Source organism: Oryza sativa, chromosome 7, assembly GCF_034140825.1.
Source record: "Oryza sativa Japonica Group chromosome 7, ASM3414082v1".
Lineage (NCBI taxonomy): Eukaryota > Viridiplantae > Streptophyta > Magnoliopsida > Poales > Poaceae > Oryza > Oryza sativa.
Window position 1 is genome coordinate 27,540,686 of NC_089041.1, and position 20,001 is coordinate 27,560,686.

The following is a 20,001-nucleotide window of genomic DNA, read 5'->3' on the forward strand; positions in this document are numbered from 1 at the left end:
ACAGATGATGGATGTGGCAGGTTAAAATCTTTGATATTACCACCGCTATTTGCAAATACAGCAATAAGCTCATGTAGTAGCATGTTAAGCAAGTGGTCATGTGGAATCACACAGTGTGGATTGTCAAGGGCCTTTTTTAGCCTGTTATGTATGTCATCAGTCATGTATAGCCAGTATTTATCAAACAATGAACGAACATCACCAACAGAACAGTAAAGAAGGACTGTCACAAAAAGTTGTCTAAGCTGCGCTGAAGACGCAGTCACTATGGCCTCATCAAAAAGGAGATGCCATTCATTATCTCCTTCAAGAAGCCCTCGTGCCTCACATGCCTCTCTATACGTGCCATAAACAACACCATCGTATGTGCGAACATCAGCATAGCTTTGAGCACCTTTGACAATCATTAACAACATCCTAAGATAGTAAAGCTCGCCCGCAGTTGGATGCACATAATATATTCTGCCAATTTTAGGAGCAGGTGTTCGCTCGTGCCAAGTTTTAGATGATGGCTCCCATGTCCATTCCTTAGGAAACTCACAGTATGTCAATGAATGGGCCTTAGAATTTTTTTTGTTAGTTTCAAACCATTCAGTAAGCATAGACCGTTTTGCACCAGGACTCTCAAGGACTGCCCGTAGGTCAGCTCCCTTCTCGTATCTCACAAAGTTTTTCCCAGGCAGATGGACAACCAATCGCTCAACAGGTGGCACTCTATAATGTATATCAAATTCAAATAATCGATGAAGTGCCTCATAGGTTGAGAGAAATCTTGCATCCATGTATTCTAATATTTCATTGCGTGGAGCAAGGTCATGATTTGGTGATGCATTTTGTGTTTTTCCTGTTGTTTCAAAATAGATCCTAGCTCGGTCATGGCCTTTTGTAATATATTTAAATAAATACTTTATCAAATTTGATTTGTTACACCACTCAACATTTATGTGTGCCTCATATTTTTTCAGTAAAGCCATGTTGTAGGGTACAACTGATCTATTGTCTAAAAGGATCCCATTCTTCATGATAGATCGTCCATCATTTCTTCGTCTATAGATTGTAAACCCAGATTCATCAACAATGGTTTCATCTTGGAAATCTTTAGGATAATGTTTTGAACATTTATCGTTTTTCATACAAGGACACTTCTTGTTCGCATCACTGCAAGGACCATGCATCATAAACTCGCTAACCAATTCATATCCTAGCCGGTCGGTGTCATAGTCAGGTATCTCAGCACAGATAAACCCATCTATTATAGAGGCTGAGACATCGGCAGTGGCAGCAGCAAGCCAAACTAAGCAATGTATGTGTGGAAGGCCACGCTTCTGGAATTCAACAGTGTACAACACTGTAATCATTAAGAACAAAGGTTGATGAGTGCCACACCAATGGCCTTAATACGCTATAAACTAACAAAATTGTGACCATACCTGCAAGAACTTTACCAAAAGTTCTGCCTTCCCTAATATCAGTTATAAATTCATTAACTTTCATGTTAAACACACGCACAATAATATCAGCTCTATCAGATGGTTGTTGGCCAGGCTCAAATCGAATCGCATCTGCAATTTCTTGCCATTTGGAATGACATGTGTATGTGACAAAAAGGTCAGGAGGCCCATAGACACGACATATTGCCATTGCATCTTGATAATTCATGACCATATATCTTCTTCCTCCAGTGAAGCTAGCAGGAAGTATGACACGCTTGCCAACTGAATCTCCATCAGTGACACCTTTATCAATCGCATCAACAATTCCATCTACAGACTCAGAGCGCAACTCTTTTTGATGATCGATGAAGTATTGTAGCCTATTTGTTTCAATAGTAGAAAATATATCAACATCGATTTGATCGCTCAAGCGACCATAGCATGTGAAAGGATTTGGTTCATTTAGTCTGTAATGCATTTCATATCTATAATATTCCGGCATCGTGACATACTTTTTGCCAATTCCATCATAGTTACTGTATTTAATGCCTAAATGGAATCCGCGTTCACCATATGGAAACAACAAAGGATATTGCAATGCCATATAAGATGGATGCAAGGGAGAAATCTGGCACAGGCCACGACCTTTATCGTAGACAAGCACATCAAATTTGTATTCTTTCGCAGAAAAATCACCTACTATAATAGCAGCTATTTCACTGTTCGTTGGTAAATTGTATTGCACATCGTCTTTTGCATTGCAACCTAAAAGGCGAAGTGTCACTTGCTGATTGCCATGCTGAATAACACGTTCTCTAGCATACCTAAAGCTCTGGACAAGAGTATTTTCAGCATCAAGCATCGATGATAGGGCACGAATTATCTCAGGATCTGCTTTATCTGAATTATCACCGTCGTTTTCAAATATATTTAATCGGTTTTGTAATTCATTTTCTGGATCATACACATATAATTGCGCAAATTTGGGAGGTGAGCCACAGGATGGCACAAGAGTACCAATCCTATGGTGCACAACTCCATTGATCTTGAATACATAAGGTGCATTTCCAGTGTTAATCGATTTATCAATAGCTGCACCCATTGAGCTGAAAGCAAACATCGAATTATACGATCGTATTTGCCTCAAAAAATTTTTCGAACGTGCATCACCATTATAGTTCAATAATGATGCTAGTGGCTCAGGAGGGGCACGCAGTTTTGGCAATTGTATGCGTCCTCCTTTGCAACATAGATTGTAAATTATTTTTCTTTTTGAAATAGCAGATGCACTCTTGACCCTCTCCTGGTACCAGAACATGGCACCACAATACGGGCATTCATACGTCGGAGGGCCATAGTATGATCTGTCTGGGTATGATGCTGCCACAAAAGCGCTGGACAATGTCAAAAATAGTCTCGTGTAAAAAAACAATGCATTACGTGCACGTATTCAGAACAGCGGCCGAACCCTTTAGCAATCGGATATACTCCTTGTCTGTCCGGGAGGAACTACCGTTGGCTCGTGCAGTGTGATTTGCTGCGAACAAAGACAGTAAAACAGCCTATGAACCTAAACTGCACGAAAAAAAACAAGCCTACCATCACAGACAACAAAAAGAGCATACCATCCACATTGGCCAAAGGAACGGACGGATCCATCTTTGAACGCAGGAGGGAACGCCTTTGCCTATTTAACTTTGCCAGCTGAGGTGCAAAATCCATCAACGAACATTTCCTCTTGCACCGACTTTCCTGATGGGGCTGCCCTAGCGGAACGATAGCATGTTCTATATGCATTGCACTCTGTTGGGACAGAACATTTGTGGCCCTTCTCTGCCGGCTGGCACGTACCCTACGCACTCTATCCATAGCATGCGTTTCTAACTGCCATCATAATTTTACAGAGGCAAGAAAAGAATGAAGCAAAGAACACGGGCAAAAAAAGTGGCTCAAACCACACAGATACAGTGAACGAACAATATAAAACGACCGAAAGCTCTGGAGCAACCACATGCAGATTTAGACAGCGATGAATGCAGGCAATAGAAACAAAATACTAAACCAATGAACCATAAATAAAGGACAGAAAGATTAATAGCGCGGGAATACCTTTAGCAAGGAATATGCTCGTCGACAGGCAGAATCCACTAAAACGCACCACGAAGCGAACACACAAGCTGTGAACAGAGGCAAGGAAGAAGACGGAACAGAGCTGCAGAGAACGGAGCATGATCAGTGAATAAGAATGTAGGAAGCAAAGCATAACACAAGGCCAATGAAACCAGCAACAACCAAAAGTACCTGCTAGGTCTTAGAAGCAGCCCGCACACGTGCAATGGAAGATGATCAGGAACCTTTAAAGGTCCATTGCAGCCCATGCAGATTGCCTCCCCTAAATGGAACAAAAGGTGCAGGGTCAATGCTACCAAGAACAGCCGCGCAGTCATAAGCAAACAAACAAGAGAGAACAAACATAAAACCCAAATGACAGAACGGACAGGAGAACCACACGCATTGATCCAGGCCTTACCACGCCATAACGAAAAGTTGAACAGGAGCAAAACGAGTGGGAGTTTCTCGAGCAAGGAACAGAACAATGGAGCGAAGAAACCGACGAGAGGAGGAGAAACCGAAGGGAAGAAAGAAAGAGAAACGCAAGTAGTAATATATACAGACAAAGATAGAAGGGGTTCTCCGCCGAGCTGCAGCAAGGAAGCAAACAATCATGTACACCTGCACACCAAACACCCACAAATAGGAACCAAACAAATGGCTAGCTGAGATGACACTGCCCCACCTATCAGCGATATAAGTGCAGCGCACCTAGCTACAACCCAAGAAAACCTGACCAGAGAGACTAACAGCATAGGCTGCAGAAGAAGAAGACTGCATGGACCAAGACGAATGAACCAAGCATCCAAGCGGATTGGACATGGCCCAGGACGCAGAGGAACGGGGCGCATACACCAGGACCACAGCGATGCCTGATATCGACAACCCACGCAAACGCACCAATAGCGGAGAAGCCATCACAGAGTAATCCCACTACAGGCGCGGTCTCCAACAGCATATGGTCCTAGACCGTAACACACAGGTTCAGAATAAAGCAGACCCACCGGCCAGAGAGAAACTGTGCCATGGACACAGCGCACACGCGCACCAAGCGACCAAAGCAATCTGACACAGCAGCTAAGGCAAACAGCATAGACCTGTTCCACGTTAGGTACGAACAGGCAGAGGCCATGCGGCCCACACGGCAGCCACAGGCAATCTGTGGACCATGGCTACCTCAAAAAACAAAGAAATGCACCACGCAACGCATAACACCGGAGAAAACAATGGCAAGGACGCCCACCCTACCCTGCGCGCGGTGCAATGCACCGCACACAAACCAACCAAATGAGGCCACCACACAGGGAACAACACGTGGCGGACGCAACGCAGAGAACCAGCGGACGAGAAAAAGGAAAATGTGGCATGCCAAACGCACCGACGCACGATGGTCATCCAACGGCGGAGAACGCGCGCAACGACCGCGCTCCAAATCCACCCCTGGGCTCCGGCTGGATGACGTGCCAAGCAACGGCAAGGGCCACGACAGCGTAAATCGCCGCCCAGAGCAGCCATTTCCGGCGGGTTTGTATATAGAAGATGCTCGTGCATGCTCGCTGCAATTGTGATGCCGATGTTCATGATTGAGAAAATATATCGATATGCGATAATGTTTGTCGACATAGAAGCCTTGGCCATTGTGTCATTCGGCAACTTACAGATTCCAGCAGCAATCGCGCATGTCGAGCTCGCAGGGTTGCGCCTTAATCCAAAGGGCTACGACGGCCAAGGTGGCACCCCACATCTTGTCCCATCTCTAAAAATCTTCTATGGAATGGTGATTAGCCAGGGAATACCTTACATTGTAGCCGGCATACTGGAGGTCTTCTCGTTCATCCCTCAGAGAGCCCTCATCCGAAATGGTGGATTTACAGGTCAGTGGGGAGTAGAATCTGTCAATCTGTACTACGCATACGCCTACGACAAATACATGGAAGGAGGTTTGTTTGCATCAAAGAGGATCAGCCTCAGCAACTTTGCCATTGATTCTCTAAATTCGGACCTGTCCAAGAATCAGCTGTATGGGATACGGATGATGCATATATTTCTGCAGAGAGATCTGACCAGGGCAAGGCTGCTGGAGAAACTCACCAGTTCAACACAGACGATGGCCAGGTTAATCAGCATGTTGGACTGGAGTAGTAGAAACCATTGTACAGCTATCAGGTTATATGCTGCCAAGGTCACTGCCAAGCTTGCAAAGAACCTCCGAGTTGTAACCGTCCCTGGAACATTGCAGCTTGTATCTACGCTCCTGGATGCTGATGGAAAGCCGAAAAGAGGACACCCACTCCTAGTTGAAGATGATGATCAAGATCATTTTGTTGATATATTAGATAGACAAGATAAAAAAACATGATATAGCTGGTGACCAAGAGCCGACTGAGGACATCGATAACCTGTTGGAAGCACCAACCCGATCAATGCACATCAACGACCAAAGATACATACCTAGAATTTGGCAGAGGATACTGGAGTACTGGTCGATTCCCAAGGAGCAGCCATTGACAGACGATGATCTCCTCCCTGCACTAGGCATGTCAATCATATATAGCCTTGCTGAATGTGATCAAAATAACTGCGTGGAAATCGACAAAGTAACTGACCTGATCCCCAAAATCATTGGATTCACAAGCTTTAGAAGTGCAATGGTAAATTCTGAAGCACAACAGAAGGTTCTCTTAAAGTCATCACTAAAGGTGCTTCAGAGACTCACAAGCATTGAAGGGGAAATTGGCATAACACTGCGGTACAAGATATCAAAACATCCCTTCTTATTGAGAAACCTTGCAGAGATCTTGGGAGACAGCAGCAGCAACAACCAAGAACTGAGGAGGCTCATGGCAGGAATCCTCAGAAACCTTGCAATTGACAAAGACACAAGGCAGGAGATTGGACAAATGAAAATGCTCATTACCAGGCTGATGAAGGCATTCCTCGATTCTAACGGATCATTTAGTTCAAATGTTGATTGCTTGCTGCCAAAGGTCGCTGGGCAAGCACTGGTAATGCTGTCATCAGAAAATTCGCATAACTGCTTCGTTATGTTGAAGGAACTAGATTTCGTTAATAAACTAAAAAATATGATCCTAATCCATGATGATAAATACATATATGTTGCAGCAAGTCTGTTGCGTAATATGTGCTTGCACGCTCAACATGAGCTCACAGAATCAGACCTAAAGGAACTATCTCACACCTTACGAGAGGTGAGCCCTGCTAATACAAACTACGAGTGCAACATAGATGTGTATAGCATGCCATATCATTTTTGCATTCTCTGTCTATTAATTTTTGTCATTTTTGGTAAAAAGAAGGGGGGATTTATTTACCAATGAACTATATAAGTATAACTATAGTTTGTACAGCTATATTTATCATGCTACATGACATTGCTGGTTCCACTACAGGTGTTGGAAAGAATAATAGACGCTGAAGGGGCAGAACTAGAAATCCTCATTGGCCTTAGTTCACAGATATGCAAACTCATTCCTGAAGAATTTGCCCAAGAGCTAGAACACGGGCAGATTAAGCGGAGATTCATTAAGAGGCTAGTGGACGCACTGAATGCAAACATGAAACAAAATGCTCATTGCCCTGGGATCAGGAGGGTGATACTTGAGCAATCCATATACATGATGGAGTGCAATTCTCGCAATGCCAAGTGTTTCAATGAATTCCGGATGATGGATTCAGTGTCGATGGTCGAAGAGACACCCTCAAGGGCTGAGAAGTACATGTTTTTCTTGGGTGACATGGGCTTCATGGAATGCAAGACAGCTCTCTCTGCTCTCGTGGACAGAGCAAAAGAACTGATCAGTCGCCAGTGGCTGCATGACATCAACAGTGCCAACTGAAGAAAGTTGTAAGATGATTTTGCATTTCAGTCAAACGATCATGTCATCATGTATATTGTTAGTACAGGGTAAAAAAGTTATTGTGCATATGACCTTTCTAGAAAGAACATAGATTTTCCTTCGAGATGAGAAAGGCTATTTGTATCTGTGCCTCATTAGTCATTAGTCCTGCACTGTAATCTAGGAGTATTTGCTACTGCCAATTATCATTTGTTGGAGTGGACAATGCTTAATTGATTAAAGATGCTTAAGGTGATTGCAATTCCTACACAATGTATTAGTGTGTTCTAGTCTTGGCATCGATTATTTTCAAAAAAAATGTTGTTTATTCGACTCCTGAAAATTGGGTTTCCTGCCCTGGTAATTAGTCCCATTCAACACAAGATAGTACTCTGTAGTGTTAGCATTGCTTTGGGATCACCTAGGTTAGATCTAGTCGGGTAGAACACTTTGGATAGACGAACAGCAATAGATGGATTAACAAAGAGGGAGTGAGAGGGTTTAGGGATGTGACCGGTCGATGTTGAGGAGGAAGTGCGGCCAGCCATCATCGTTGTCGTCGCGGGCTTGATGCGAACGGCAGCGACGGTGTGCTTGACGGCAACGGTGGTCGTAGCAGTGGGAGTCGTGGTCGACGATGAGGCGTGGCGTGGCGGTGGGGCGTTCCCGTCACTGGCTGCGCCCCCTCTCGATCGGATTAGGGTTTGTGGGGGTGGAGTTGGCGGCGGCGACGAACTTCGTGTCTTGTGCCGCTCCGCCTCCACCCCTCTTTATATGGCGCAGGGTGACGGGGGCCCACCAGCCATTGGGCTGGGTGCCCCCGATCAGGGCGCGGGTCAAGGCCTCCTTGAGCTGTTGGGCTCAAGGGGAGGGAGATCTATCTAACATTCTCCCCCTTGATCTCACTATTTCTTTTAGCCTTTTTCTATTCCATCATAGATTTGCATATAGAGCATGTTTCATCGTCACGGTTAATCACCGATGGATTCGACAGCCACTATACACATCTCTATTCAGAAACAGATACTTTAACTTTTGGGCCCTATAGTCCAGGATTCATAAGGCTTCCCTTAAACCCATGCATGCTGCATGTTCCTTGAACACGTTGGGAGGTAGGCCTTTCGTGAGCGGATCCGCGAGTATCCTTTCTGTTCTAATGTGCTCGAGACTGATTGTTTGATCCTGGACTTTGTCTTTCACAACATAGTACTTTATGTCAATGTGTTTGGCAGCACCACTTGACTGATTGTTGTGAGAGTACATTACTGTGGGTTCGCTATCGCAGTATAACTTTAGTGGTTTCTCAATACTGTCAACCACCTTTAAAACCGGGTATGAATTTCTTTAGCCAGTTCACCTGCCCCGTTGCCTCATAGCATGCTATAAACTCGGCATACATAGTAGACCCTGCAGTGATAGTCTGTTTTGAGCTTTTCCATGAAATAGCTCCTCCTGCCAGGGTGAACACATATCCCGATGTTGACTTTGTATTATCTTTTGCAAAGTCAGAATCAGAATACCTCACTATCTGGAGCGATTCTGATTTTCTGTAAGACAGCATGAGGCCTTTTGTTCCTTGCAAATAACGCAAGACTTTCTATACCAATTTCCAGTGCTCTGGGCCTGGATTACTCTGAAATCTGCCAAGTAACCCGGTAACAAATGCCAAGTCAGGTCGTGTGTACATTTGCGCATCCTGTTGGCTTCCTACAACTGACGCATATGGCTTTGTTTTTCATTTCATTGAGCTCATACTGATTTCTAGGACATTGCGATGCCCCATACTTTTCGCCTTTGACTATAGGAGCAGGTGTAGCACTGCATCTGTACATGTTGAATTTCTTCAACACATTTTCTATATATGCCTTTTGAGAAAGTCCTAATGCATACTTTGTTCTATCTCGGTGAATCTCTATGCCCAAAACATATGAAGCCTCACCGAGATCTTTCATGTCAAAGTTTGAGGACAAGAATTTCTTTGTTTCCTGCAGTAGACTGACATCACTACTAGCCAGTAGAATGTCATCCACATACAGAATTAGGAAAATGAATCTCCCATTCTTAAACTTTGAATAAATACAGTTGTCCTCGATATTCTCTTGAAACCCAAATTTCTTTATTGTCCCATCAAACTTCAAGTACCACTGTCTCAAAGCTTATTCTAATCCATAAATGGATCTCTTTAGACGGCATCCCATATTTTCATTTCCTTTCATGACGAAACCTTTTGGTTGTGCCATGTATACTTTTTCCTCCAAATCTCCATTTAGAAATGTCGTTTTTACATCCATCTGATGTAATTCTAAATCATAATGTGCCACCAGTGCCATTATAATCCCGAAGGAAACTTTACAAGAGACTGGAGAAAATGTCTCATTGTAATCAATCCCTTCTCTTTTGCGTGAAGCCTTTTGCCACAAGTCACGCTTTAAACTTTTCTATATTCCCTCTAGAGTCATATTTGGTTTTGTAGACCCATTTACAGCCTACTGTTTTGGCTCCTTTAGGAATTTTTTCTAAATCCCAGACAACATTTAATTTCATTGATTTAATTTCATCTTTCATGGCTTCCAACCATTCAGATGAGCGGGCGCTTCTTATGGCCTCTTCATATGAGGTGGGATCATTCTGCATATGCGACTCTTCTATATTATAAACTTCATAGTCATCATGGATAGCCGATCTTCTGACTCTTTCAGACCTTCTAGGGGCCTCCTGTTTTGGCACATTATCTGTTTGAGGCTATTGTAGCTCCTCCTCTGGTGTGGCAATAATTTCTGTTGAATCCTGTAGAACAGGTTCCTCACTTTCTTTCATTGTTGCCACAGGAGAGATAACAATAGGTGTTGGTACCGCAACGTCATGCATTGCAAGCACAACATCAGCAGGTAGAGAGGAGAAGGCTCTTGAATCGACTGAGCGGGCTCAGACACCCGCCTCTCGTCAAGATCAATTTCTCGAACTACCGAGCTCCCCCTAATCATTTCGTCTTCCAAGAAGACGGCATGTCCCGTTTCTACAAACTTTGTACAACTGTTTGGACAGTAGAAACAATGACCCTTTGATCTTTCAGAATAGCCAATAAAATGACAGCTTACTGTTTTGGGATCCAATTTCCCAAGATTTGGGTTAAATACTTTGGCCTCTGTAGGACTCCCCCACACACGGAGGATCCATAGCTCATACGGTGTTTTGGGCGCTGATGCATTCTATGCATTGTATGCATTGTTCTAAAACTGAGAACTCCAATGGAGGAAGAATTACATTCTTAACCAGTCTCTCAATTCTCCCCCTCGAAATATGGCCTAAACGACAGTGCCATAATTTCGATGAGACATCAGGAGTTCGCTTTCTTTTCTTGTTTTCTTTTGTCAACGAGGACACAACATTCACATTCTCAAAAAGAGATAACAAATAAAGCTAATCTTGCAACACAGCAAGACCAATACATGCATTATTATACCATAGTTCACATTTGCCATTTCCAAAATGACAATCATATCCATCAAAATACAATTTGGATACACTTATTTCTTTGCAAAGAAGGGACATAAAAAACATCTCGAAGTAAAAGTGTGAAGCCATTCGTGAGCTCTAGGCGAAGATCTCTAACAGCTTCAACTTTTGCTTCAACTCCATTGGCAACTCTAATGGATCTTTCGCTTCTTTGCATAGTCCTCATCGAACGGAATCCCTTTAAACAATTACACACATGAATAGTTGCTCCAGAATCAATCCACCATGTGGATCTAGAATAACCAATCATAATGAGATTCATTTACAAATGTAATAATGTTCTCACCTTTCTTTGCCATGATCACTGTCACGAAGTCAGGACGATCTTTCTTGGAATGTCTTGTCTTCTTGCAGTGGAGACACTGATCCTGTCTCAACTGTGAACTGTTGTTGCTGAGGCAGATGCTGAGGCTGTTTTGCTTTTGAGGAGGGTGACCTGTGGCTCTTTTCCTTGTTATCTTTAACAAGGTTAATTGAGCCACCAATGGTCTCTTTGATTCTTTCCTCCTCTTGCACACAATTAGAGATGAGCTCTTCAATATTCCATTTCTCTGGACTTATTTTGTAGTTGACAACAAGGTTGACAAAGTGCTTTGGCAATGAGGTCATAACCAGATGAACCAGAAAGTCATCTGAGATGCCCAAATCTTTTTGCTTCAACTTGGAAGCCATGTTGCTCATCCTAAGAATGTGGTCTTTTACACCACCTCTATGGTACCTTTCTGTCACAAGCTGCTTTATCAGTTGTGTCGCATAAAACTTTGAAGAACCAGCAAACTGGCTCTTTATACTTTCGAGGTACTTAGAGACGGTGTCATACTCTGGGATTAAGCCCAATATGGTTGGCTCAATCGTGTTCTTTACCGCAGCCAAACATTCCTTGTTGGCTAAGGTCCATTTCGTATGCCCAATGTCATACGACATGATGAGGGAAGCATTTTCCCTCTCTCTCTTTTGCCATTCAGCATCTGACTCTTTTTCACCTCTGAAAAGTTCAGCAGGTTCTATAGGACATGGGGTAGTCAACACCCAGTCCACCTCTCCCAAGATAAAAGCAAGGTCGAGTTCTCTTTTCCATTCTTTGTAGTTATCTCCTTTCAGGGTCGGAATATCTTTAATGTAACCCATCAAGGAGTAGTCACCTGAGATAATCATGTATTGTGAGAACAAAATTAACATTAAAAATATTATGTATTAAGTCTACATCACCGTTGGGCAGAAAATAGACATAACACATAAAGCCATAACTATAACATTGCAATCATCAACGTGGGTCAGAAAATTACAACATCATAGCACATAATTAATGTTCCTAAAATTAAATTCTCCCGTTGGTTCGAAATTTAATTTTAGAAACACTAATTTTCATCAATATCATCTATTTGCAGCGGAAGATCTATATTAAAATCCATAAGAACAGTAACAAAACTATGTTATTTACTCTCTGTAAAAATTCTCCTGTTGGTTCAAATTTAAACAGAGGAAAAACATGTAAAAACAATTCAAAATTCTATTGTAATTTGCATGAAAACATACAAAATACATGTTCAGAAGCATTTCTCACATTTATCTATTCTCTAAACAATTTTCACAATTTACAAATTGCTTAGAAATAAAAACAATCATTAAACATATTGAAAATGATTCTGAATAGGGACATTTATTAAACTTCTTTTCCTTCGCCGAGGGACCTAATATGGACTTTTTTGGCCTTTGCCGGTCGGCCCACGGTCGCCTTTAGGCGCTTGCGGCCATGCCCCCTCCCCCAGGCCGCAACCTAGGCCTGGGCCAGGAAAGCCGCCCCCCGCGCGCGCCCTCTTGGGCTATTTTCGGCCCGGCCGCCGCCGGCCGTCCGATCGCTAGGGTTTCGATCGGACGACCGCGCGGAGAGATCGGGCAAAACAAAACCTGACCCCCAGTCGCCTGCGCCAAAAACCCTAGCTTCTTCTCTTCTCTCTCATGCGACCGCCGAAACCCTAGCACAGCGCCGGCGGCGGCACGGCCCCGGCGGCGGCTTACCGCGCGGCGGCGGAACGGCGACACGGCAGCGCCGTCGCACTCCCCCTCGCCGGTGCGCGCACTCACTCAAGGGTGAGTGCGCTACCGTCGAGCGGCTGTGCCGCGGCGCCCCCTCCTTTTCTCTTCGCTTTCTCTCTCGGGCGGGCTCGGCCGCGCCGAGCGGTGTCGTCGACGCCTCTTTTCTCTTCTCCCCCATCGCGCCACCAGCCCCACCGAGTGAGAGAGAGTAGCGGCGACGAAGGAGATGGCGGCGCCGCCGCGGGCCCCCTCGCCGGCGCGCGCGTGCACCCGCGGGTGCGCGCGCAGCCGTCGAGGGGCTCCTTGGCGGTGCCTCTTTGCCCCTCCCCCCTCCGTTGTCGGCGTCAACGACGGCCGGCGACGAGGTAAGATTAGGGTTAGGGTTTCTCTTTTCAATCCGTTGGATCGTTTGCTTTTCTTTCTTTTGCTTTTCTCTTTGGATTTCCATCCCCGAAAACAAGATCCAAACGCTAGGGTTGCTCTGATACCATTTGTTAGCATTGCTTTGGGATCACCTAGGTTAGATCTAGTCGGGTAGAACACTTTGGATAGACGAACAACAATAGATGGATTAACAAAGAGGGAGTGAGAGGGTTTAGGGATGTGACCGGTCGATGTTGAGGAGGAGGAAGTGCGGCCGGCCATCGTCGTTGTCGTCGCGGGCTTGACGTGGACGGCGGCGATGGTGTGCTTGACGGCGACGGTGGTCGTAGCAGTGGGAGTCGTGGTCGACGATGAGGCGTGGCGCGGCGGTGGGGCGTTCCCATCACTGGCTGCGCCCCCTCTCGATCTGATTAGGGTTTGTGGGGTGGAGTTGGCGGCGGTGACAAACTTCGTGTCTTGTGCCGCTCTGCCTCCACCCCTCTTTATATGGCGCAGGGTGATGGGGGCCCACCAGCCATTGGGCTGGGCGCCCCCGATCAGGGCGTGGGTCAAGGCCTCCTTGAGCCGTTGGGCTCAAGGGGAGGGAGATCTATCTAACATGTAGCAGCCCAGAACTCACCTACTATGGCTAAGAAATTCAGACCATGACAATGCGCAACTTATGGGTTCAGTGTTTCTATCTCTCGTTTTGTCCACCGAGCAAAAACTTTACTCCTAATTAATGGGTGCTCAACTGTTATATAATATAAGTCATGCGCCCATGTCAATGCATTATGCGTGCCATGGCCCATGGTGCCTGAAATTTTGTTGAGCACAGGGTTCTCAAATTCACGCCCCTCGTGTCGAGACCAAAGCTGCGGTGCATTGGGTTTCTGCAACTCACCTTGCAATTAACCAGTAATAAACTAGTAATCGATTCCCTAAGCAGAATAGTCGATTCCAGAATAACCATGATTCTCTCCCTTTTTTTAGTGCGACTACAACCATGACTAGGACTAGAACTGGATCGGGAGGGATGCAAGCAGGGTGGGCAAGCGGGCTTTTTTTGCCCGCTTATCCCACTTCTAGTTCATTTATTCTTCTAAATTTTGAACTACCATGCAAGAAATACACTAGCAAGCGGATTTTTATGTGGGTAGCGGGACTACCCACTTGCATCCCTAGATCGAGTTAGCAAAGCAACGAAAACAAGGGTTTCCTTGCCAAGCAAAGAGGATCCAAGAAGGATTCGGAGGGGGATAAGGGGGGAGAGAGCACCCGTAGAGGAATGGCCTGGATGGGATTCTCCCTCGCCTCGTCGGTTGCTCTTGGTCCGGTCGTAGAGCCTCGCCTGCCGTCAAGCCGGCACCCTAGCGCTTAGCTGATCGCCTCGCCGCCATCGCCGGTCACCTCGCGATTACTCGGTCGAGTTGACTAGTCGAGGGCACCCCTCAGTTTTCTCGGATCGTGCGAAGTGAAGTTAGGAGATCTCGGGAAGTAGATGGGCTGATATGTAATTGGGGCGGTTGGTTTATTTCTGAACAGAAACAGAAATATGTACTTTCTCTGTCTCAAAATATTACTACTACCTAGTATCTTCTGTTCTTAGGTATTGCTATCCAAAATATTAAAAGCTTAGCGATAAACAAATCATGTTGTTACCTAAAAATTCTATCTTAGATAGCAATATTTTGAGATAGAGGTGGTAGTTGGTGTGGAGGAGCCGAGGAGGTAGTTAAGAGTTTCCTTCGCTGGCTCGAGCTACTCTCCGCCAAACAGCCGGATCAGCTGTTTCGCATAGCCTTCGGATGTTACCGGCTCCCGGCCGCTCCGGCACGTGCCAAGCCAAACACTCCGAGTCCACGACATTCGCCCTCTGACCAGTGACGAAGCTACATGTAATCTGTATAGTCAGCTAACCCCATAGGTTTTTGCAAAATAGATAAAAAAAATTGATATTTGTGTTGTAACAATAGAAAACTTAAAAAAATTTATAGCTTTGACCCCGCAGGTTTTTGCTGCTGGCTTCCTCATGCATCAGGCTGTGACCTTGCCAGTTGGCACCCATCGGTCGGGCTAGGGCTGTCAACGAGCCGAGCTCGAGCGAGCTTGCTTGCCTAGGCTCGAGCTTGTGTGACACAGGCTCGAGCCAAGCTCGAATCGAGCCTAGTCCTCCTTCGAGCTTTTAAGCAGGCTCAGCTCGAGCTCGGTTAGGCTCGCGAGCTCGATCAAGTATAAGACAATGTATATTTTGATGGCAAAATTTTGCAAAAAAAAATAATTTTAATTAACAATATTGAAGGAAAAAAAATGAGAATCTAAGATTAATATATGATGCCAAAATACAATTTTCACACGAATATATACTAATTTATCCTCGAGCTACTAACTTATCATATAAAAAGATAAATATTTCACACACAGTTAGGCTCGTGAGAAGCTCGAGCTCGGCTCGACAAAGCTCGCGAGCTTGCAGCTAGGCTCGGGTTCGGCTCGTTAAGATCTCGAGCTGAGCTCGAATCGAGTCTGAGACGAGCCGAGCTCGAGCAACTCGCGAGCCTCGTGCTTTTTTTGACAGCCCTACGTCAGGCCTCCCACAGGGCCGACATCACGTCAGGTCCATGTCGCGCTCCTCGTGTTGCTGAGTTTCCCGGCCCAACTGCCAAACCCGTGTGTCGCGATGAACGCACGTTCACCTCACGTCCTACCTCCAAGCATTCCATCCCGAGTTCGGATGCCTCCGACAGACAAGCTGTGTTTAGATTCAGGGGTGAAAAGTTTTGGCATGTCACATCGGATATACGGATATATATTTGAAGTATTAAACGTAGATTAATAATAAAACAAATTATAGATTCCGTCTATAAACTGCGAGACGAATTTATTAAGCCTAATTAATCCGTCATTAGCAAATGTTTACTGTAACACCATATTATCAAATCATGGAGCAATTAGGTTTAAAAGATTCGTCTCTCAATTCACACGCAATCTGTATAATTAGTTATTTTTTCGTTTATATTTAATACTCCATGCATATGTCCAAACATTCGATATGACAGGGTAAAAAATTTTGCCGGGGGATGTAAACAGGGCCAAGAATTCCTGTCTTTTCGGAGACATTGCCTGATTGACTATGACACATGTGAGTCGCGATGCGCCGGTGACAACCTGGCCAAAAACAACAATAAGGGGAATGAGAAAGAAGGTGAAACCACATCTGCACCTGATAAAAATAACAGGGGAGATGAGGTCATGTCACCCACATCTACCCAATTGATCTCACTAATGTGCCAATAAGCCAATTATTAATTAGAAACTTCGCACTCGTGTCGATTGTAGCTGAATTGACCAGCTTCGTAGAGTCAATGTTGCAGCTTTGAATTTTTTGTCAGGCCGGCAATGGAGCACCGCCCAGGTTTTTCTTTTTCTTTGGACTTCCCAGTGCCCACCATTGTTTAAAATTTTGGAACACAGATTGAGTTGCATCACCGGCGGTGCCCAAGGTCTCTTGTTGAAGCGCGTGGTCCGGAAATGGGGGACATCGCCGGCGAAGAGCATCGAGTCCAGATAGCAGCCAGAGCCAGCTCCGACCGGCAAGACAAGGTCGCGGCGCCGGAAAAATGGGTGAATTGCTTCGTTCGCGTGGTGACACTGATGGAGAGGACGAGCAATGCACTCGGCACGCTGGCTTTCACTTGGGCTACCGTTGTCCTGCTAGGTGGCTACCCTGTGGTGCTCGACTCGCATGGCGATTTTTGGTTCGCGACAGCCATCGTATTCCTAGAAGCCGCAAGGTATATACAGCTACTTATGTACTGCCCATCTACACCTGTTTTTGATTTTTTGTTCTGCAGTCTAAGTTTTCACTTTTCTTTGATTACACAGGATGTTCGGTCGCAACAATAGATTTGATTACCAATTGTTCTTCCGGACAAGAGGTGCTTTCAGTTTCAGATCACTTGGCGGGAACGGACTGATCGCGATCGTATACTTTTCTGCTGCTAAGGTGGCCATTGTTGTTCGGGAGGTGCAGGACGGGGCATTTATGTTGATTATAATCATGGTATTAGTAGTAATACTACTTACGGTTGGCCCATTAGTATCTCGAGGAGCTCGAAGACCACGCACCTGTAGTCTGCTGCTCCGTGTGATATCGCTATGGAGCCCCGTGGTTGCAATCCTATTGATGGGTTCCTCCATATTCCATATGTACGGAGACAGTTTTGTCATGTGGATAGTGTACATAGTGCTCCTTGCGGTTGTGCTCTTGGTGACGGTCAGCAGGCTGCGGTTCTCAATTATTGTCAACCAAGTGCGTCCTGCTTTGGGCAGTAAACACGTATTTTGGCGTCGGTTTATTCTTTTTTTTTTTTTTTTTTTTTTTTTGGCAACCGTCGGTTTATTCTTAACTCGTGCATGCTTGCTGCGATAGTGATGATGCTTTTCATGGTTGATCCAGTCCTTCAACTGTTCAACACGTGATGATCTTGCTCGATTTATGTGGTTTTGCCATACTGTCATCTGGCAACTTGCAGATTCCTGCAGCTATCGTGCGCGAAGAGCTCGCGAGGATGCGCCTTACGCGACATGACTACATCGGTGTTGGTGAGAAGACAAATCTTGGCCAATCTCTTACCATCCTCTACAGCATGGTGCTTGGCCAAGGCATACTTTACATCGTTGCCGGCACGCTGGAGGTCTTCTCGTTCATCCCACTGAGATCCCTCGTTTGCCGTGCTGGATTTACAGGTCAGTGGGGAGTTGAATCTATCAATCTGTACTACGAATATGCCTTCGACAAATACATGGAAGGAGGTGTGTTTGCTCCAAAGAGGATCAACCTCAGCAACTTTGCGATAGATTCTATAAACTCTGACTTGTCCAAGAATCAACTGTACGGGATCCAGATGATGCACACTTTTCTGCAAAGAGATCCGACAAGAGCACAACTCCTGGAGAAACTCACCACTTCAATGCAGACGAAGGCCAGGTTGATCAACATGTTGGACTGGACTAATGGAAACCAACATACAACTATTAGATTATATGCTGCGAAGGTCATGGCCGAGTTCGCAAAGAGCCTCCGAATTGTAACTGTCCCTGAGGCAATGCAGCTTGTATCAACGCTTCTGGATACCGAGGGAAGACCAAAAAGAGGACACCCACTTCTAAATGCAGATGATGATCAAGATCCTTTTGTTGATCCAACAGAAGAAAGACTAGATGCAGCTGGTGATCAAGAGCAAAGACAAGAATTAGTTGCGGACACTGACAACTAGCTGGAAACGCCAACCCAATCAGCACACAGCAACGACCAAGTATCCATACTCAGAAGTTGGCAGAGGATATCAGAGTATTGGTCAATTCCCAAGGAGCAGCCGCTGACAAAGGACGATCTTCTCCCAGCATTGGGCATGTCAATTGTCTACAGTCTTGCTAGTTGTGATCAAAATAACTGTGTGGAAATAGACAAAGTAACTGACCTGATCCCCAAAATCATAGGATTCACAAGCTTCAGAAGTGCAATGGTGAATTCCGTAGCACAACAGAAGGTTCTCGTAAAGTCATCACTGAGGGTGCTGTAGAGGCTCACAAGCATTGAAGGGGAAATTGGCATAGCATTGCGGTACAAGATATCAAAACATCCCTTCCTGTTGGGAAACCTTGCGGAGATCTTGGGAGACAACACTAGCATGCAAGAATTAAGGAAGCTCGTCGCAGGAATCCTCAGAAACCTTGCCATTGACCGAGACACAAGGCAGGAGATTGGGCAAATGCAGGTGCTCATTACCAGGCTGATGAAGGCGTCCCTCAATTCTGATGGACCATCTAGTACAGATGGTGATTGCTTGCTTCCGAAGGTTGCTGGGCAAGCATTGGCAATGCTGGCATCAGAAAATGTGCATAACTGCTTGGTTATGTTGAAGGAACCAGAATTCATTAATAAACTAAAAAATATGATCCTAATCCATGATGGGAAATGTATATATGTGGCTGCGAGCCTGTTGCGTAATCTGTACCTGCATGCTCAAGCTCAACCCGACCTCACAGAATCAAACCAAAATGACCTATCTGATGCCTTTCAAAAGGTGAGCCCTGCTAATCCATACTTCAAGTGTAATATTAGATATGTATAGTATGTTGTATCATTTGTACATTTGTTGTCTATTAATGTTTGTCAAGACATAATTATTTTATAATCAAAATGGACATTTATTTACCACTAAATTGTATAAGTATAATTATAGTTTACAACTATGTTCATCATGCTACATGACATTGCTGGTTCCACTACACAGGTCTTGGAAACAATAACGGATGTTGAAGGGGCAGAATTAGAAATCCTCATTGGTCTTAGTTCACAGATATGCAAAGTCAAACCTGAAGAATTTGTGCAAGAGCTAGAGCACGGACAGATTAAGCGAAGATTCGTGAAGAAGCTAGTGGATGCACTGAATGCGAATATGAAACCAAGTGTTGATTACCCTGGGATCCGGAGGATGATACTTGAGCAAACCATATATATGATGGAGAGCAGTTCTTGCTATGCCAATTGTTTCAATGAATTTCAGATGATGAATGCACTGCTGATGGTAGAAGAGACGCCCTCAAGGGTTGAGAACTACATGATTTTCTTGGGTGATACAGGCTTCATGGAATGCAACACACCTCTCTCTGCTCTC

General features: G+C 44.9%; 1 protein-coding gene and 2 pseudogenes across 1 annotated transcript; 2 read left to right on the plus strand and 1 right to left on the minus strand.

The window, feature by feature from the left end:
- LOC4344128 (uncharacterized) overlaps nucleotides 1-7,402 on the plus strand; it is a 47,334-nt pseudogene extending 39,932 nt beyond the window's left edge.
- Nucleotides 7,403-11,233: 3,831 nt separating this feature from the next.
- LOC107281650 (uncharacterized) lies at nucleotides 11,234-13,133 on the minus strand. The gene is made up of 2 exons (XM_015790589.2): nucleotides 13,004-13,133; nucleotides 11,234-12,060 (listed from the first exon to the last, which is right to left on the minus strand). The coding sequence occupies exons 1-2, from the start codon at nucleotides 13,131-13,133 to the stop codon at nucleotides 11,234-11,236; spliced, it is 957 nt and encodes a 318-aa protein (XP_015646075.2).
- A 3,716-nt stretch (nucleotides 13,134-16,849) lies between these two features.
- Nucleotides 16,850-19,995, plus strand: LOC107278070 (uncharacterized; annotated as a pseudogene).
- The last annotated feature ends 6 nt before the right edge of the window (nucleotides 19,996-20,001 follow it).

Excerpts from the sequence above, each read along its gene's own strand:
- LOC107281650 (XM_015790589.2), bottom strand. The coding sequence starts at position 13,133 with ATGGGGGAGAAGAGAAAAGAGGCGTCGACGACACCGCTCGGCGCGGCC. Across the intron at positions 12,061-13,003 it reads GGTAGCGCACTCACCCTTGA|GTGACTACTCCTTGATGGGT; the intron begins GTGAGTGCGCGC and ends TGATTATCTCAG.